General features: G+C 28.0%; 1 protein-coding gene across 3 annotated transcripts in view; it reads right to left on the bottom strand.

Annotated features, from left to right (window-relative positions):
• Window positions 1-22,432, bottom strand: part of LOC126904898 (alpha-catulin) — a 29,288-nt gene extending 6,856 nt beyond the window's left edge. The window contains exons 1-4 of one of the 3 annotated variants that reach the window (XM_050684295.1): window positions 22,194-22,432; window positions 4,143-4,332; window positions 534-694; window positions 62-271 (exon numbers count right to left, since the gene is read on the bottom strand). In XM_050684295.1, coding sequence (XP_050540252.1) covers window positions 62-271; window positions 534-694; window positions 4,143-4,332; window positions 22,194-22,322 — 690 coding nt within the window. In that variant the 5' untranslated portion in view covers window positions 22,323-22,432. Of the gene's footprint in view, window positions 1-61; window positions 272-533; window positions 695-4,142; window positions 4,333-21,072; window positions 21,093-21,219; window positions 21,740-22,193 lie in introns of those variants that run through there. The other 2 variants (XM_050684296.1, XM_050684298.1) reach the window with 2 other exon arrangements.
• Window positions 22,433-22,605: the final 173 nt, after the last annotated feature.

Below are 22,605 nucleotides of genomic sequence, written 5' to 3'. Positions count from 1 at the left end.
GAAAAAACTCATGACGTAATTGGGCTAAAATAGCATCAAGTCAGGTATATAATTTGTATACTTTGGACGAGGTCAATAGCAACATCGTAGACCGCTCCAGAACTTGTCGAGCTGCGGCCATCTGGGATCGTCGTCGCTCGTCCTTCATATCATTTTGCCGGTCCCCAGTCAAATGTGCTAATTCGACCATTTCAGTACCAAAGTGACTGAAAGCTTTGACAAATTCCGTAAAACTGTTCACGCCTTCTAAACGACCTAGACTTCGTGATACCTGAAACAAATATATATAAACGTAATACCATTGAAGTTCATTGAGCGAAATACAGCAAAATTCTATTTCAGTGTGAAAGCCATAAATAAATCATCAAGTCGTTATAATTTATATCTTTCAATTATAAAATATAAAAAATTGATTATGTTATTATTTATTTTTGTTCAAACTAATAATTTATTACAGAATGAGTCATTTCTTAGAACACATTTATTTTAATTTGTAGAGAAAATTTTATTTTTTAAATGCATTTTATACATACCTTGTCTTTCACTAGAATTAATTGTTTAACAACAACTACATCAGCTAATAATAAAACTCTGGTAACTGAACTTAATAGACACCGGGCAGCTCGAATCACTGCAGCTCGATCATTGATTGAATCTTCAAATACTGCTTCGCACAATTTCTCAATTGAAGCTCCTTAAAAAAAAAAACAAACAATAAATTACAATTTTAGAGTTAAAAATCTATTTAAAACTAGATTTATTTAAGTTTTATAATTATAAATATATAAATTAATATAAAAGGGTTAAACATGAACTTACTAATTTATACAATTATAGACATTTTCACATATGTCTTTCCATCTAGAAATTGTATTTAAATTAATAATTTTAGATGAATACAAGTTGAATAAATGCTAATTCTTTTGAGAGGTATTTATTAGTAAGTGTGTCATATAAATTCTAGAAAATAAAACCCAAAATCGCCCAACCGTTATTTATTAGGATAACATAAATCAATACCCATTATTTCTTTTATGCTAACCCCTATCTTCAACATTCTTAACAAATAAATGTTGCTTTTTTTACTCCATTTGTAACACCCCATAGTTTTGAATTTAACGACTTGCGAAAATTTATAAACAATAATCAATGTAATGAAAAAATATTATAGTATTCAAATATATGAACTTAAAACCATTTTTATAAAACAAATATAAGACACGTGTGAGGAAAAAAGTAATAGTTTTGAATACCCGTACAGTATATTACAAATATTGAATTTTTTTTAAAAGGAATTTGAACATTTAAATTATATAATAAAAATTCACTGTGGTGATAATATTGATAACAATTAAAATAAACATAAATTATTCAGCTATATTAAGGTTCTAACTCATGGCTTATTTTTAACACAACTAAAATATATTTTTTTTAATCAATTTTATAGATGAAATGTCAGCTTTGAATCTTTTAAATGGTTAACTAGTTCTTTCATAATAAAAGTAAATCAAATAAAATTTTAGTTTAGCTATCTCTATTTTTCTACATGCATTAACGATAAAAATATGATGAAAGTCATTTAAATTATAACAAAAAAGTTGATTTGATATAAAGCCAAGACAGACATTAAATAACACATAAAAAAAGCTTGTAATAAAAAATAATTATATTAAAAAATTACTTTAAAGTGACAATACTAATTAATCACTTAATTTATCATAAAATAAGTTAACTGAGAATAGATAAGCCATGGAAATAACAACAAAGTCAATATTTTTCAGCATGTTTTATGTCGATCATACGTTAATGATAGTAAAACAAACTATGGCGTTTTATTAGCATGAAAGTCGCCTGTACTACACGATTTGTTCACTATCGATTTTGCGGAGTTTTCTCTATAGTTAAATATACATAGGCATAATTTTACCGTTATTATTTTGTTGGTGAATGTAGTGTAAAATCAAACTAAAAGCAGTGCAAAATGCTGATATCGAAATGAAATTGATTATTTAAACTCTATATGTTCATATTCAATGAAAGTGAATAATAAATAAGATCCATATAAGATAATTATTGTATTTTTTATAATAAATACAAAAATGTAGTCGTATACAAATACTGAAAATGAAAATTTATTGTAAAAGATTCATGTAATAAAATTTTAATAAGAATTATATTTTTCTGCTTTAATTATAAACTGATTGGTTTGCTATACCTATAAAATTTCATAAATATGCCTAGAGATGTATACTTTGCTTATAATATTAGTAAGTATATTAGAAGTATAAACAATTTCTAACATAGATGAACATAAACATAAAAGCAAAATATAACAATAACATTAATATAATGTAACAAGTACTTGAAATTATTTTGATTAATCTTGTTACTTTTTACTGTAATTAACTTGATTAACATTGTTATGTAATGAATATAATATATTCATACATCATAGTATGATGTAAAAGGATTCTTACATAAATACACAAGCTTTTATGGATATTATGTATACGTATAATTAAAAAATTATTTGAGGATACATGGAATTTTATACTACTAAAACTGTTTGAACATAAATATTTACTTTTGAAGTCATTAATGATAAACATATTTATTTTGAATTTACACAATATACTTTATGAATAAAAAAATACACGATTAATGACAAAAAAAATCTATTTTAAAAAAATATACTTGGCTTAGTATATTTAAACATGAAATTAAGATATTCTGGACTTTCTTCCCACTGAATAAATGAATTATTTTTTAAGCTTTCATTAGCATTTTAAGTGTTTCCTCTTGTTACATTTTTATACCAAGAAAAAGTAATTATTCATAGAACTTAATATTTTTTTAATGAACAAGGACAAAATGTTTAACTACAACCAACAATTATGTTAAACTTTAAAATTATCAAGTTCAAATAAATTAAAAAAACATTATATATTTTTTAATTGATACATATTAAGTATAACTAGTTAAACAATTAGTGTATTTATTTATTAAATGATTGTATTATATAATTTAATTTTCTGTTGAGTGTAAATTGATTTTTTTTTCGTTAAATATTTTTTTAATTAATAAAAATGACTTCAAAATAGTTGTAAATACTTCGCATGATTTCATTAATTAAAAAAACACGTTATTTTTACATTTAATTGACACAAAGACAATGTTGTCGGATCGTGTTTTGCAATTTTTTTTTTTTTTATTATTTCTAGTATTTGAAAATATATAGTAAATATTCGCATATAAATAAACATTTAAAATTTTCATCTAAATCGAAATTTATTTCTCAATATAATTTAGGTCTTTGAAATAAAATTCGGCTAGCAGAGTCAACAAAAAACTTTGAATAAATAAACTGTGGACAATGCTTCAACGTTTGTGGTGCCAGGAACCGAAATGTACCGTTAAAACTGAATACAATTAGAAGAAAAGTAGGCCGTCTCTAGGTCAGCTTATTTTATACGTCAATTCTCTGTACGCCACAGACTGTAGGGATTTCCGATGTGAAGTATGTAAACTATAGGGATTTACTGCGTTGGAACTTTAGAAGAGAACAGGAAACGGATAAATGAGACTCAGACCGTGTGCACATTTTGTGTCTAATGCGTCACGTTCATATCGCGTACAAAACTCCAGGGACTGTAGACTCTAACGTAACGGCACAGGTATGCCAGGACGATAAATCAGCCTGTGAATCAACTCGAAAACTTCGGACTATCCACCATCGGATGGGGTTGACCTGCTTTTGCCGGATATTGGTAGACGTTAGAAACAGGATTTACACGTTAAACGTCGGAAGGCCAGAATAAAAATACAATACTCATAATGTACACGATTTAAATTGCGTTAAAAAGACCTTTGTCATAGTCAGAACGTCCATGTCCTTTTCGTATGAGATTGAGGGTAAAATGTCCGAACGGTATGCGTTGAACTGCGGTAAATGGCCGTCATTGAGCGTCACAGAAAATTAATTTAAACGACCTCGGGAACTAAGACGGACAGGTATGAATCGGACACGGTATCTAAACGCGGTGGCGTGACAAGTTAAACATTTGCTATACCGCAAAACACCAAAGCTTCAGATATTATTGGTCAAAGTGGTCGGGCACACATATACAGTGACAGCTGCTCACCTGCCGCTCTGGCTTCCTTGCACGCTTGATACATGTCAGCTTTTATCTCCGGGTTGTCGTCCGCAATGGTTTCGCCAACTGTCACGAACCGTTCGATGGCCAGATTCACTCCTTGTCCTACCCTGGCAATAGCTCTGGCCGTCCGCTCCGTACAGAACGGCCGCTCCCGATGCGCCACTAGCGTCGATATCTGTCGAAAAAATATATATATATATTACATTTTGGAATTATTTACTTAACAATTATCTTAGTGTATATCTTTAAACCTCATTTTAGATCGTGTTCTCTCAACTGTTCTTAAATACTAAACATGTGAACAAATACTAACCGCGAAAAAAGCATAGCTACACAGTATTCACATAAAATTACCAAATGCAATCATAGTTTCTTTACTTAGCCAATAAACACTAAACAAATAAAAATCAGATATTAAATTGGAAGAGGAAATGTTATTTTTCATTAAAACGAACGGAATCTACCCTTTAACACAAAGCGTAATTGGCTATCAGTGAATACCTTTAAGGTCAAACGATTTTAACGCGTAAACTCAGTAGGTAATATTGTTCATATGCTAAGCCCCGAAGCCCCAAAATCGTTTTTACCTAATTCAAGGCAATACACTTGTATATTGTGTTCGCTCCGGTACACAAATTTATTTTCATTAAACAAAAATAATTTATTGATCGCGTGTAGTAATCAAAATCTGCTCTTGTACTCATGTCGAAATGTACATGTGCCGTACAATTAAAATCCTCAGATGTAACGAGTAAAAATTTTATTGTGTCGAAAAATCGAATTCATCAGCTTATTTGTCAGACGCGATTTCAGCGACGCCCACTTAATTTATAAGACTTTGACTGAATTCTGTGTGCCGTTTGACATGGTGCTGCCGATCAATAGGCGGACGACTGCCGATAACATTATTATAACGAAATTAAGTGTACACATACGCGTACAACGTGTTTTATGACTATCACGATTTTGGCCTCCTGACCTGAACTCTGAACTTTGTGTTAATGCACGTCAGCCCAGCAACGAATTATTTTAAAAACTATTAAAACTTTATGCATAATTTTGAGAAATTTGGATCTTTAAAACGCGTCGTTTCAATGAAAATAATTATTATGCTAATTCTCAGGGAAAACTACAGCAAAGATGGTTTTTCAGTTTCCTCGTAAACCCGTAAAACAAGAGAACAGCTCAAAATCAAACAGACAATATCGCGATAAATAGTTTGCTGATAAATGCGGCGCATGAACGGCTGCTATAAATCAAAAGATAATTAGCGCCTAGGGCGCATTTTCCACTCGGTGCCGAGTCAATCGCGTGTCTATTAGATAGTATTCAAACTTTTGCAATACCTACACACCCATCGAGGTGTGGACAATTATTAATAAAAATAATGTTAAGACACAAAAACATGCTAACATTAGCATAAATTGAGCATTTAAAATGTTTAAACCGTAACGGCTTGTACCATTTAAATATTAATTTATTGATCAGACGCAGAAATTAAAAAGCAATTACTATAATTTTAATCCAACAGAGTATACATAACAGCGTTATTTTTTCAGTAAATTTATAAAAAATTACCCGTTGCCATGATTACATCTACCTACTCCAATTATCGCTGAAAAAAAAATATTTGATATTGTTTTTGTGCCACACCGAACATCAGCATTAACATTCATCGAGATTAGCCAACTATTAACAAGATAAATATTTACGACAGGTCCAAAAATTTTTTTTAATTATATTTAAACATACAACACGCTATATTTTAGATTTTTCTTCTGTATATGGTACTTTTTGAGTTGAAAATAATATTACAATAAAAATGAAATAAGGTAATTAATATTATAGTTTAGTAATTTATTTATTATTGAAAAAAAATAAGAAATATAGTCATACTATAATTACAGCAATCATTTTATTCGTTAAAAAATAACATATTTACTTTATTTAGTTGTACCTCCTGAAAAATATGTTATCTTCAAAAATTAGTTAAAAAAAAAAATAAACACTGAATATACACTGTAAAAACTCCTTACTATAATAAAAAAAAATTTTCAATATACATCCAACAATAGTTTTGTTAAATTAATAGAATTTTTTTATTAGTCGATCCAATTTTTATCTAAAATAAAACCAATACTATCATATATTATATTTTTGATATATGATTGATGACAAAAAAAAAGTTTTATCCTCTCTGGATATAAAGTTATGCGTAAAGTTTATGTCTAACGATCACGAAATTTTTGCACAGCACAGTGATTGAAATAAAGCAAATATGCATTTTCAAAATAATTTTAAAATTCATGTTTTTTTCCGTCATAACAAAATATGCTTTATTGAAGTGGCAATTACAAACAATAAGTAATACATTTCACGTACAAAAATGACTGGGCCAAAACTATTGTTGTTTTATTGATTATTCAATTTCTTTTCTTAAGAAAATATTTATGATAAAAAAAAAAAGAAATTATATTCGAGTATTTTTATTTGTAAAAACCAATACTTGCATGCCCATTGTTTTTTGTGTCCCTTTATGTTTTACTAGCGATATAATAGGATAAAGATAGAATTACAGATGATTTATGGGGATGGGATAAAAGTTTAATATCGCAGCAATGTTTATCGAATTTATTCTGTAAGCTCACTCGAAAAACAAAATGAAATACATTTACCATTTTTATAGAAGCGTTTGTTTTGTTTCGCCTACAAACGAATACGATTTCCCATGGGCTATATTGTCTGGTGAATCGTCATAATATTATCATATCAACGTACACTAGGCTGCAAACAATTGAACGTTTTCTTAATGGATCTGTTTAATGGACTTACCCAACGGCGGTAATAGAGCAAATAGGTATGGAATTCGAAATTAGAATGACTACCGCGAGGGACCAATACAACAACTTTTAAGATCACTACAAAGCTCCCAAACGTGTGCCTAGACAATTTCTCCGACTTGCAAACCTCAACGCGTACACGACATAAAATGATAAAGCTAAGCATAGTATTGGAAATATATTATTGGTAAAAGTTTTCTTGAAAACCTATAAAAATACAATATCTTGAATACAATTACAGAATAATGTTTAACTTTGGTCATTTTATAAATTTTATTTGTATTTTCTAGTTTTATAATTGAGTGTTGTTTATGGATAACACAATATCGCGTTGACTTCCATTTTGACATAATTAATTTTCAATACCGCCTTTAGTATGTCCGCCTCGCAGTCAAACTTATAGTATCAAATTATTCGCATAATTTTTTAATCGTTAGAGTTAAGCATATAAGAAAATTCGTCTGAATTCAAATAATCTAGCTTCTTTATCCTCGCCTTAATCTCAACTACTTGGGGTCGGCCACCCTTAACCTAAACTTCCACTTGACACAATCTCCCACATCATCTACGCTTACATCAGCCGTCTTCATATGACATTCAATAACATTCCTCCATCTCATTTTTGGTCTTCGTCTACCTTTTCTACCTTCAACATTCATTTCTGTAATTGTTTTTACAGCTTCCGATTCCTATCTCTTCATAACATGACCGAACCATCTAAGTCTATTTTCTTTAATCTTGTATGCAATTGACGCTACACCTATACTCCCTCTTATATGTTCGTTCCTTATCCTGTCTACTTTAATCACTCCATTCAAATAATATGAGCTTATGTTAAATCCAACAATATCTTCCTAAGTCTAACATTATAAAATACCAAATATCTAATGAAAATATTTTCTGAGCGTGATGTAGTTACATAGGCGGTAATCCCAACAATTTTATAGTATTTAAAAAGAAAATTCTATCACGCTTCGAAGGGGTTAACATTGTGGACATCAGTAGGAACATCGTTTTGTATTACGCGTTCTATCTAATTGGATAGAAAAAAAACGTTCCGAGATGTTAGATATACTAACAATATCAAATTAAAGTTTTTTATGATTATTTTATAATTATAAAAAAAATTTAAAATGCCAAGGTTATTTTTTCTATAAGTTTTTTTACTTTAAAATAAAAAAATTATTAGATTAGCATGGAAACACTTTTAATGATGATAGTTAACACTGAAAAACCACGTGAAATCAATAAACAATATTTAGTTTTATTTGACTGTTCTATTACATTTTAAAATATTCACATTAATACATATGCGTATATCGTTTTTTTAAATATTTCATATATGCAAATATTTATTAAATGAGATATACTTTATTGTCTGTATTGTGTTTGACAATATTAAATTAATAATATATTAATAATATTAAATTTTACATGGAAAATTATTGGATAAATAATTATATTGTTAATTGCGTAGTTAACGCAATTTTAACTTACGTTAAAAATTAACGTAAGTTTACTTAAATTACATTGTTGGAAAAATTAAAAATTAAACATTTATAATTAAAAATTAGTAACTTGTACATATTTGATCTCAAAAGCAATTTATAAATATACATTACGACGACTTACTAAAATAATATAGAATTTTCAAAGTCAATACCAAAAATAATTTTATGACGATATTATTTTATTTTAAAATAATTTCTTTAATAAAAAAAACTTTTACATTGAATGTTTTTTGGTTTTCATACATTTTAATTTTAAAAAGTAATAAGAAATCCGACACTCATCATAAATTAGATTATTTCTACATGGATTATTCAAATCATTTACTTAGAATAATTACAATATTATTATTCTTCCGTGAAAATAATTGTTCAGGAGGATTAGAGAAATCAACACAAACACAAAAAGTGGTACTTATAAATAGACTCAATAATATATTAGCGTTTAATGATTCATGGAAAAGATTTTTTGGTCTCTCTGTTACGACTAATAGCTTAAAGGACCACAAGCATACAGTAGAAAATTTATTTGAATGTCTTGTTAGTAAAGATAATACGGTCAGTGATAAGAACAAAATGATAGACAACTCAAAAGCATACAATAATTATTCAGCCATTGAAGCTAACTATCAATATATATTAGAATTGGTTACCAATTTGGTCAAATGTAAATACATAGAAAAACTAAAATTGATCTTTCGCTTATTACGGTTTCTATTATATGATTATATAAAAAAGTTTAATATTCCAAATCAAGGGCCGCCGTTGATTGATATAGATGAACAACTCAAAATAATAGAATTGGTGGAAAAATTAATTAGTCGTTTAAACTTCCTAATACAGATTATGATTACTACTTTGGAAACACTTCATGAAATGGACGTAGGAAAATACAACAAGTTATTATTAGTAAGCCAACTTATAAATATGCACAATAAATTTCATCCTAATTATGACAATCTGGACGAGTTCATTGCAATGTTAGTAAAATCATCAGCACGTATCTCTAAAACGGCAAAAAACTTTTGTGCAATTCAAAGTAACTATTTACCCCTTTTAACTAAACTGAATTCTGAATTTGATTCACAAGTTAAGAAAAAGCAAAGAGATAATTCACCTGCAAGTTATTCATATTTCATTGGTAATAAAATCGACTACGAAATAGATGAAACTATAAAAATGTACACCTTTAATCTGGTTAATATTAACCAATTAACATATTAAAGTATTTTAATAAAATTTAAAATATAAAATAATATTAATTAATGCAATGGCATATTTAGAAATTGTGTATATATAATATCAATTTCCATTATATTTATAAATTATTATAGAAGTAAAAAAAAATTAGACTAAATCTGTATTACAAAAATGTATAATAAAATTAATATTATGAAAATTCTTTAGATTGACTTATTTACTTAAATCTGATATCCGTTGATCTTAAATAGAATATGATTTTAAAATAAGTATCATGTTATAAATTATTATTATTATTATTATTATTATTAGTTACATCATAATAAAATTCCTGTTTATTACATTATTTACTTTATAATTATTTAGAGCCAAAAATATATTCTCTTTGTATTTTATACAAATAAAAAAAATAGAGTTACGTTTATCATTAATTTTATTAGTTATGTCTTTCTTCTTCTGAATAAATTGAAATACCAACGGGAGTACATGTACATGCCATATTGTAGATATGTAATTATTAATTGTTTCAATGTGTATGTTATTGAAAAAATTAGANAATGTGTAATTATTATTTATTTCAGTGTATTATTCACTTAAAAGAATGGTCGGAGGCAAAACATTTTTTTCTTGTACAAAATTTGTTATGTGCTTTTTTATGAATCGAAAACTGATTGTTCTTTGATTACCTTCATCTAAACTATATTCTACGTGAACAGCCTCTGAATTTTTACTATTATCAAACACTCTTAAAATTTTTTGTTGATAGTCAGAATAAAAAGTTAGATGTCATTAATTCTTAATTGCATGATTTTTATTTTTTGTTGTATAGAATTTATGTTAAAAAACATCAGAAAATAATAAAAAAGTATAAAAATTGAATTTATAAATGGTACATCTATATGCTAATTTATTTTTTTTGTAATTTTAATGATTTCTCTTTAATACTCCAAATTTTATATTATAAGCTAATTTATTATATTAATTGAATACTACGCGCAGATCTAATTTGCGTTTACAGACAAATAAATAACGGGCGGATTGTTAATATATTAATATATATGTGTAGATTTCAGATCAGATTTTTTTATTGGATTCTATTTCTAGGAAATAATCAGACATGATAAATTGGTATAAATACTAGACTGCGTACACTCTCATAGAGATATTATTTTTTAAAGCTTTACCCAAAACTACAATAAGCCAATACTATGATATAGACGCTATCAGAGACGATTGTCCCTTTCGCCCCTCACCTTAGATCCGTTCCTTTTATCAGAGTTATAAAATTTAAAGGATTTAAGCAGAAAAATTTCCCGGTGTATTAAAAGTAAAAAAAATTTTTTAATCCATAATTTTGAAGCAAAAGTCAAAGAAAGTAAATAGATATTTTAGATAGTAACTCGAAACGCATAAAATTACACAGATGCAATGTTTTTTTATATCGTGATTATTTGTAAATACAAGTCATTTCCTAAAAAAAAATAAAGTCTGTTTAGTCAACTTATTTATTAGGTCACCAATAATTTTTTCACGATAAAAAAATGTTTACGATGAATTATGAAGTTGCCAAAGTAACTAGCACTTATGTTTCATTCAGAATTAATTTGGTTCTATGAACTGAAATAAAATATAATCTTAAAAATGTGAAATATATAACACAAAAAATATATTGTGTACCGTGAAAAAAAAATTGAATACTTGAGTATATGTATATTCTGAGCATCTAATACTTACATCCCCGTAATTAAGTCAGAATGAAGAAATACAATTAGTGGTTTCTATTTATAATACTAATTATAAATTTATTTTATTTTTATATTAATTAGAATAATTTACTCATTATCGCTTACTATTGTCATGAGGCAACGTCGATTACTTTCCTAACTAGTTATCTCTTTAAAGGTTCTTATAAGTTTCATTGGGTTTTGTATAGGAGTATATACATGAATAGGTATTGAAAGAATAAAAATATTTACTCTCGGTGCTAATGGATTAAATGATAACACTTAACGGGTGTCTATGAATTGAACAACTAAGCAATTATTTTGTTACAGTACTTTTTAAATATCAGTGCAACTTATTCAATCCATATTGATAAAATTAAAAAGAAAATATCATTTAAAATGACTAAATTTATATATTTTTTTAGTTTTGTCAAGGGTGTCATTTCATTTTTTTTGGGGTGTGTGAGATTTCAAGTAGGCCATTTAGAAATTTCATCAGGTCATATAAAAATAGATTTATCTAACTAAGTAAATTATTCTTCATTTAATTTTTCCCAAGATTATGAATCACAATCAACATAAATATTAAATATAAATTATAATAATACTTACTATTTTAATATTATATAATAGGGTTCGTTAATGATATATTTTTGGATATCGATATCGTACTGAATTTCAGCGACATTATATAGCAATATAGAAAAAAAATATGTTTTCGATATAGTATGAAAAAATTAATCGATATCGAAAAAAAGTTATATTTAAAAATTAAATTAAAATTTAAAATGTTTTCACCATTTTTTTATTTTCAAGAATACCGTTAAGTTACCATTGTTGTAAATATCACACTATAATATACCAACCAAATCAGATAATGATATTAATATAAAACATACATAGATAATAGCTATATCTCATAACGATACTTAATTATTTTCAAATTACTTTTTATTATGAAGGAATAAGTTATTTTTATTACAAGACTTTATCATAATATAATGGTTTTATTAAATGGATCAAATTATTGAATCCACCCCAAATGGCGCCTCTGAGCTTTGTTGTAAATGTGAGAAGGTTATATTACCATTATGTATTTTTCTATGTTTATCTATGAAAATCTTTAGCTCAGACTGTCTATATGTCAATGTTGACATTAAACTAACAGAACCTAACATCACCAAACATTGCAAACAAGCTCCTTAATTTAAAAATTAAAAATACAACAAAATCACAGTTACGCTATCGTAATTTTAAATATTTACATTCATACATATGTGTATGTCCTTATTTTAAATATTTCATATATGCAAATATTTATTAAATGAGATATACTTTATTTTCTGTATTGTGTTTGGCAATTTCATATTTAATTTTACATCGAAAATTATTGGAAAAATAATTATATTGTTAATTGCATAGTTACAAAAATATACATATTTAATTAATAATTAAAAATTATTATATAATATTTAATTATAGAGTCAAAAATGATGTTACAAGATTACAGTGCTCATTAAATAAAAATTAACGTAAGTTAACTTAAATTATATATTTTTACATTGTTAGAAAAATTAAAAATTAAACATTTATAATTAAAAATTAGTATCTTGTACATATTTGATCTCAAAAACAATTTATAAATATACATTACGACGACTTACTAAAATATTATAGAATTTCTCAAAGTCATTCTTTAAAATAATTTTATGACGTTATTATTCTATTATAAAATTTGCTTTAATAAAAAAAACTTTTACATTGTTTTTTGGTTTTCATACAAGTTTAATATTAAAAACTACTATGAAATCCTACAATCATCATAAATAAGATTATTCCTACATGGGTTATTCAAATCATTCACTTAGAATAATTACAATATTATTATATTTCTGTGAAAATAATTATTCAGGAGGATTAGAGAAGTCAACACAAAAACAAAAATTGGAATTTAAAACTATAAAAATTAAAACTGATCATTTGCTTATTACGGTTTCTATTGTATGATTATACAAAAAAAAATTAATATTACAAATCAAGGACCGCCGATGATTGATATAAAAAAACAGTGCAATGTAATAGAATAGTTGGATAAATTTATTAAACGTTTTTATTTTATTATAAAAATTATGATAAATGCCCCAGAATAACTTTATGAAATAGACGTAGGAAAATACATCAAGTTATTATTAGTAAACCCACTTATAAAAGCATACAATGCATATTACCCAAATAATAAAAATGTGGATAATTTTACTATACTGTTAAATAAATTATATTATAGTATCTCTACAACAGCAGTAACCTTCTGTTCAATTCAATGCATCTAATTACCCAATAAATGTAAATTGAGAGTTGAATTTATATCACAATTTCAAAAAAATAAAAAAAATAATTCACCAGCGTGTTGTTCATATTTCATTGGTAATAAAATTGACCACGAAATAGATGACACTATTTATATGTATACCTTTAATCTGGTTAATACCAATTAACTTATTAAAGTATTTTAATAAAATTTAAAATATAAAATAATATTAATTAATGCAATGGCATATTTAGAAATTGTGTATATATAATATCAATTTCCATTATATTTATAAATTATTATAGAAGTAAAAAAAAATTAGACTAAATCTGTATTACAAAAATGTATAATAAAATTAATATTATGAAAATTCTTTAGATTGACTTATTTACTTAAATCTGATATCCGTTGATCTTAAATAGAATATGATTTTAAAATAAGTATCATGTTATAAATTATTATTATTATTATTATTATTATTAGTTACATCATAATAAAATTCCTGTTTATTACATTATTTACTTTATAATTATTTAGAGCCAAAAATATATTCTCTTTGTATTTTATACAAATAAAAAAAATAGAGTTACGTTTATCATTAATTTTATTAGTTATGTCTTTCTTCTTCTGAATAAATTGAAATACCAACGGGAGTACATGTACATGCCATATTGTAGATATGTAATTATTAATTGTTTCAATGTGTATGTTATTGAAAAAATTAGAAAAAATCTTATTGACTTATTATAATATGAAATTAATTCAAAATACAATAATATCAATATAAGTCAGCGATTAGAGTAGATAACTGTAATAAAAACCAATTCAAGTATTTGCAACAAAACAAAGTTCCTTTTTTTTATTTAATAAAGTTTTTAGTATTAATAACTGTTATTTTATTATATAAATTTATGAACAAGTACAGTTCTATTATAGTTCTCCTGTTTGACTCTATTTTAGTCTAAAAGAAAATATGATAATATAATTTCAACTTTTTATAAGTTTACTTTCTTAAATTTTACTTTTGGCCGACCCCAAATAGTTGGGATTAAGGCGAGGAAGAAGAAGACTTCCTTAAATTTTACTGTGAGTCGATAACGATAACATCGATATTAGTTGTGGCAGAAGTACTTATTCTTGATGTGGGTTCCTTGACAGAATATATTTTTTATTTGCAACAAGAATGCAATTGGATTTTTCAACTCAACTGTAAAACTTTTCAATGTATTTTATCAAAATTATGTACACCGCATAAATTTGAAAACAGATGTCTGGATTTTCATCGAAAAACCCCAATAAGATAAAAAAAATGTATTCATTCGAAAATATATTTGATTCACTACGGTCAGAAACTACCAAAAGATTTTACATTAATTACTTTTTGAACTTTGACAAATTTCAGTTATTGAAATCTGTAAAGTGGCGTGTTTTGAGTGCTCGAGGGTATATTATAAAAATTGTATTTTATTATTTTATTTTTATATCCTAAGCACACGCCTATTCGAGAGCTAAGTAACATTTATATTGACAACACTATCATTTTGCAATCACGCAATATTTATCATTTTTAATGGAATTAAATGGCACTTTTTTTTAAGTGACGAACATTTGATTTGCGTGCAATAAAATGACAGCAAAAATGAGCATTGATAACCCAGTTCAACTGGAATTTTAATTTAAACAAAACAAACCATTTACCATTACGTCAAAAACAATTTTGTGATATACAAACTTATTACTACTTGTACAACACAAGAAAAGTTAAAAAAAAAATGAAACGGACTTGTAAATCATTTAAATATATTTGCTAAAACATGAGTTTTAATAATATTTATAAAAGCACTTTTAAAAATTGTGTTTGGGCCGTAATTCTTAGAACATAATCCAATAAACCTTTTACAAAATGACATTTAATAATTTTCATTGCCTCATGAGGTGAAATATGTTTTTATGTACACAAAAGAATTGTGTAATATAATCTCTTTACTACATTAACACTAGAATATTATACGAATTGAGTATTTTCTGTTTTTTTATGAAAAACCAAATATATAATTCGCTAAAAAATATCTTCGAATGTTAAGACACGGACATAATCTATAAAATGAAACTAATGCACACATTTTCTTGTTGAATAATTTTTTATTAATATAGTGTTACATAATGGTAATATTCCCATCGGCGTCTTTCATGCTTTGCCTATTTCATTGTATAAAATAAATATTAAATTTATACTGGAATGATAGTAGCATAATATTTTTATACTTAATAACTTTTTCTCAAATCATAAAACGGCCATAGACATATTTCACGCATTATAAAACTTTATCGAAATTAATAGTAATGTATTTTATTTTAATCATAATTTTGGTTGAATGACTTTTGTTTTAATTCTATCGATTTTAATTTATGTCAGTAAATTTATTAAGTAACAACCGTGTAGTAGCATTTTTAAATATATCAGTTTATGAGTTTTTTCTCATTAAAATGTACCCTAAAAAATAATTAATATTTTCATTCGTCTAGAAAGCAAAAGTCTAGGAATTAAATATAACTTCAAATAGTATATTTTTACCTTATAATCTCAATATAAGTCCCTAATAGAATACTCAATACCTCGAATAATTTAGTACTTTAATGTAATCGTTCCTAGGAACCATAAAAAAACTAGAAAAACCTAAAAGTTCTAGAAAACTTTTTAAGAAATTGGAGATTTAAAAAGCAACACATTCTCTTAGATTTCTCAAGCGTTTGGTATTCAGCAAAGTAAACCAATCCGTCGCCTGTGCAAACATCGTATATGATAAAAATAATAGAAAATGAGTTCGGTCTTTATACTGATATAAACATTTATTTAAAAGTGTTATAAGTTATTGAGGTCACGGTCGCACCGGAAGCGAGTGGTGGTACTCAGGTACACAAATAAATTAAAAGCTGATATTTACTTTAACAACAACTCGTGAAACTGTTGTCTATGATTTACGAAGTAATAGTAAATAAGTTATACGCATCTCCTATAAAAGATTTCTTCATTGAAAAGTTTTCATCGAAATATTTATTAAACCATAAGTAAGAACGCCTTTATCTTTCCATTTCAACATTTAAGATTAAAATATTAATTTTTAATTGTCATATAAATGTTTACTGAATTCCTATTATTTTTAATAACATAAGTTATCATAGATATTTTAGACATTATTTTTTATGTACATTCAAAATGATAGTAATGGACAAATTCTACAATAGGTTAACGGTAGTATCCTTGTTGCTTGCTTGTCATTTTACCGTTTTCATCATATGAATATATTTATACGAGTTGTGCTTTGATGATTTAGCTGTAACGAAAAAAAGGTAAAGCTACTGAGCAAATAACTAATAACATTGAACCCATAAGCCTTTATGGTGTTAATTTGCAAGAAAATTCACCCACTACAGGAACAAAATTAGATGTTAACATTTCAGGGTAGATATTGTAAAAGTGGATTTTTCAATAACTTTTTTTTCCTTTTGTATACAGCGAAAACCAACCCCGTTTCCGAGGCAACCTTTACAACATGATTTTAGAGGATTCCGCGGTAAAAAGGTTTGGCGGTCAAAGCTGTCGTCCTCGCACATATTTTTCTATCCTCCGGGAAATTTCTTTCTACTTGGTATTTCCACGTCTATATCAAGCAGACAAAGGATATACACACATGAGCACACATTGAAATTAAAAGAGTATGATGAGATTTTTTTGTTAGTATTTTTTTATCCTCTAGAGAATTATTTTTCACCAAAATTTCAAACCAACTTTTTGACGTCAAATATTCTCTAAGTTCATAATTTGTTAAAGTCGACGCATTTTTATTAATAAAAAAAATCCATTATGCTACATTATTTTTTAATCCATGAACTCTACCTAACATTCATCACAATGCATCGTATATTCCGAGTGTGGCTTTAAAAATACTAGACCAAAAATATCCAAGAATATAAAGCAAATCATGTTGTTTAGCATGACTTCGTGTTAAAAGCGCTGTAAAACATTGAACAGTTATTATGTTAATTTAAAATTTAACACTAATTAACTAACAGTTAAAAATAATCCGTCCAATTATTATTAGTATTACTACACGACAAAAATAGATAAATAAATAATACTGAAATATATCCTATTAAAGTCTTAAAATTTACATTGCCCATTGGTTTTTCACACACATTGTCTACGCGTCCATCAAACTTTCCACTTATTATTACCATTCAGGTATACCTTATAGTGCTTCATAATAATGTATTCCATATGATTATCAAAGTTCTTTAATCCGATAAATCTTCTTTTTTTTTTTTTTACTAAGTTTCAGTAGACATTACCTGTAGCACAATAATATGAACGAACAAGGATTTTGGCCTCGGTAAAATCGTTAAGCGCGCGCAGGAAACGGTAGGCCACGCGCACAGCGCGTTACACCGAGTGTGCGGAAAAAGTCTATACACCAAGTTGATGATAGCCGTGAGTTTCCGAAAAGTTTCGTTTACTTAAACATAATAATGGTGCTAAGGGTTATATGTAGTACATACGAGAGAGACCTTCTTACATTTCGATATCCGGACGACACGTCAGCAGATGTATCATGTAATGTCACTTACATTGCTTCAGACTTTAATGTGGAGAAATCAATTGAAAAACTTTTAGACAAATTGATAAACCATGTATTTTGGATGAAATAACGGATGGTCAAGATTTCTTGCAAAGAACGGGCCATTAATCTAAACCAATTTAACAAAAGCTCATTGATAAAATAATATTTGCATCGTGATGACCGAAAAAATCTTATGATAATAGTATATACATTATGTCCAAAGAAAACTATTTCGACCTATCAATGTCAAAATAAAAACATAGTAGTAATTTGTTTGACACAGTATAAAATCCTGAATAAACTGCCCATTTATTACATTTTATGACACAATAAGACTAAATAATTTGTATTTAACAAAGCTATTTTTATAATATTAAAATTTTGCAAAATTATAATCGTAGTGTATATTTTATATACCTACCGATGTACCAAAAACCCATAAGTGAAACCAAACGTATGATAAATAAATACGGCCTCCTGAAACTCACATGATAACTATAACTGTCTATTTTTCTCAACTATTATTATATCTAGAACAAAAAATGTTAATTTAAATCATCTTTGAATTTGTAATGTTAACTTCTATTTCTTTCCGATCATATTATGACCAAACCACCGAGTCCATTTTATCTACAATCGACGCTACTCCTATGCTTCCTCTTAAATATATTCTTTCCTTATCCTTTATTTTTCTCGTCATTCCACTAATCCATCTAAGCATTCTCATCTACACTATTCTCATTCTCTGCTCTACTTTCTTGTCAACTGTCCAACACTCTGACCCATACAAAAAGTTGGTCTTATTTTAGTCACATAAAATTTACATTTAGCCTCATTGAGATTCTTTTATCGCATAAAATCTAACCTTCACTAGCACACAACAATACTTGATTCTATGTCTTACGCATCCTCAATAACACTGTTTTTTTGTACAAATAATCCTAAAACTTTCCACTTCATTTATCACGTTGTCGTTTATTGTCATTACTTTTCTTGTTTCATCGCTCTCATACTCTATATAATCCGTCTTATTTCTACTAATCCTTTATGACTATCTTTTAAGAGCTAATTTCCACATTTCAAGCTTTTGGTTAACTTCCCTCCTATTTTCTTCTTTTAACACTGTATCATCAAACAACACCACGATATCTCCCCTTGTATTTCCTAGGTAATTTCATCTGTTATAGAAAATAGATAAGGGCTAAAGCAGAACCTTGGTGCACACCCATTCTTATCCTGAAATACTCGTTTTATCCGCACACGCAATTTACCCTAGTAACGTATCTTCATACGAACCCTCTAGTACATCAATAAACGATTTTGGAAATGCTTTTTTTATTAAATTCCACTTTAAAACCTCTCTCGGCACTTTGTCATACATTTTTTCTATAACTATAAACACCAACACAAATCTTTTTCTTTTTCTCCCTATACTTTTCCATTAGCTGTCTCACACAAAATTACATTATTGACTTTCCAGGGAAAAAACCAAACTAGTTCTTAGTTACTGATATCTCATTTCTTGTTCTTGATATAGTAATATGTAACATAAATAATTGATAATTAATATAAATCCAAACTCTTTGCTTACTTTTGATGTGTCATTATCTTAAGCCATTAACTAAGTTTAATCATTTGTTATGCTTTTATGGTTTCTAACTATTTACTAACTAATAAGTTTTCAATAGACTTCTATAAAACAATAGAGATTAAGGCATTAAATCTATTTATGAGGATATTATAAATATTACAGTGCAAAACCTAACCCAATCCTAATTAGTAATAATTACAAAAAAAATCTTTACACGTCACTTGGAAAAAATTAATTTTTTTCTGGTACTATGCAACTCGCTTACATGTTAAGGTAAACATTATTTACATGAACGTTCATACTTCAAAATACAAAAGAATGTTTGAAGTATTGTGTATGTTTTCCATATTAGTACTTTTTACTGATAACAATGTCATACACATTTTTATTTAAAAAAATAAGTTTTATTTAATAAGAAGCAGTACTAAAGTTAGTTTTGACTAATCGGCACTCGTCGGAATACTCTTAGTGTACTTCAAACATTTCGTTTTAATTTTTATGAAGAAAACATATATGACCAGAACGCCTAGTCCAACTAGTACAACGACAAATACTAAATACTTAAGATAAAGTATTAAGCTTGACATTTTATCAGCATTAACTGAAGTTCTGCCTTATAACACTTGTTCAGTCTGATGACCTTATCTCAATGAATATAAAACGCGCGAATTTCAATGAAATACTAACATATTACATTTAATTGTTGATATAAACTACACCTTGTATTTCAATAAAATTAAATTATAATTTAACATAACTCTTTTTTATTTAATTTTTCGTGCAATTGAAATATTTGGATAAAAAAGTAGAAAAATATTTTATTTATTATAACGAACTTCAAAAATGTTTCTAAGATAATGTCATGGGGCCAATTTAGAAATTAAAGTGATATAACTAAAATTTCTTGAAAGCATAGTTGAGTAAATGGGCGTCACCCCTATGTCTTCACTCTCAAAACATCACTAGGTAATTGTTTTTGTACTATTACAACATGACTAACTACTTCTAATAAAATTAATCGTAACTTTCAAATAAAAGTCGGATAGAAAAAATATATTTCAGTAAACTAAAAAAATATTTGCATTCAATTGCGGTCTTAATTTATAGCCAAAAGGTTAAACAAACCATTTATAAGACTTGGAACAATACGAGGTCTTTTAGATGAAATTTTTCCCGGGTGAAGAGCGGGACTTTTCACATAGACAGTGTATCGACGCGGCGGCAGTGGCACTCACGACCCCCGGGCTAACGGCTTGCACCGCGTGTGCTTACCTGCTGTCTGCCGCAGTGATCACCGAGCAGAGCCATGTCCGGCGGTGTCCTGCACAATTCCTATATTGACAACGCACCAATAACCAGCTAACCAGCAGACGATGCACGATAACGCAAAAAATAAATTATAAAAAATTGAATACTAAATAATGCCTTTAAAAAATAACCGTTAATGTAGAAAAATCATTTCCGTTAATACATGTAAATTTTCAACTTAATTTTTATAGGTAAATAAATTGTTTAATTTTATTGTAAGTTTGTTGTTATACAAATGCATGCATTTTTATTTTTAGAATTTAAAATTTTGTTATTATTTTTATGTGGGGGACGGCGGCGGCGACGACAGCGTCGGCGGCGGCGGCGTCCGGCTGCGATCTGCTGGTTGCTACTTCTCTGCCGTTGCTGATGGTGACGGTGTCAGCGGTGGCGTTGCTGCTGCTGCTGGCCCGGCGCTAGCGTGTGTTGATGTAGGCGCGTGCGGACATGGCGCGCGCAAATGATGCCTGATCCGCCGCCATGGTCGCGTCCGTCGTCGTCTAAACTCGCCGCCAATCAATAAAAATTATACCGCCGCCGCCACCACTGTCATTTCAGCATCGGCAATGGCATGTCTTTTTTACCATAACCTAACCTCAAACGCCATCGAGTTTATTTGGGTAATGATATAACTTGCAGAAATTTTCAACAATCGGAATAATTTTAAGCTTTGGATAATTTTTCTACAGGTAGGTGTACCAAAAAACCTCTAACCGCGTTGTTTTTTTGATATTTGCCGCTTCAGGACTGGAAGTTGGTGATCGAATTCAGGGTGATTTCGTTTCATTATATTAAATAAAAAATTCTCCAATTTTACCGAAATAATAATTCAAAGTTTTAATGATACCAGAGGCACAAATGACTATTTTATTAAGATCAACAAAAATATGAGACATCCAAAATATCCGAGTAAGAGACGCCAACGACATTTGATTTACCTGTCTGACTAGTGGCAAGAGCGTTTGCTCGATACTCTTGAGGTTGATCTGAACGTCATCTTCGACGACACATTGCTGTGGTTCAGCTGTTGTTGAAATTGTCGGCGACACGGCCGGCGATTTGGCCATTTGGCATATTTCCGGACGTAGTTGTTGGTTCTCGCCGGCGATGTAATACGCGCGCGCACAGTATATTAACTGTCCGACTGTGTTGCTCTGTTGCTTGACCGGTGATCTACGGCGGCGGGTGATAGACTGGGAGTATACAGGGCGCGCAACCAGCTGGACTCGCGCGACCGTGAAGGGATTGCACCCTGACCACGTGGTATACTTGTCGTTTCTATTGCGCCATCTATCTTTGATATTAATTACCAAGACAAAACAAAAAATATATAAAAATTTTACAACTGCT

The sequence above is a fragment of the Daktulosphaira vitifoliae genome, unplaced genomic scaffold (genome assembly GCF_025091365.1).
Source record: "Daktulosphaira vitifoliae isolate Bord-2020 unplaced genomic scaffold, ASM2509136v1 Scaffold_4, whole genome shotgun sequence".
Lineage (NCBI taxonomy): Eukaryota > Metazoa > Arthropoda > Insecta > Hemiptera > Phylloxeridae > Daktulosphaira > Daktulosphaira vitifoliae.
The sequence above is the reverse complement of the archived record's forward strand: the minus strand, read 5'-3'. Positions and strand labels throughout refer to the sequence as shown.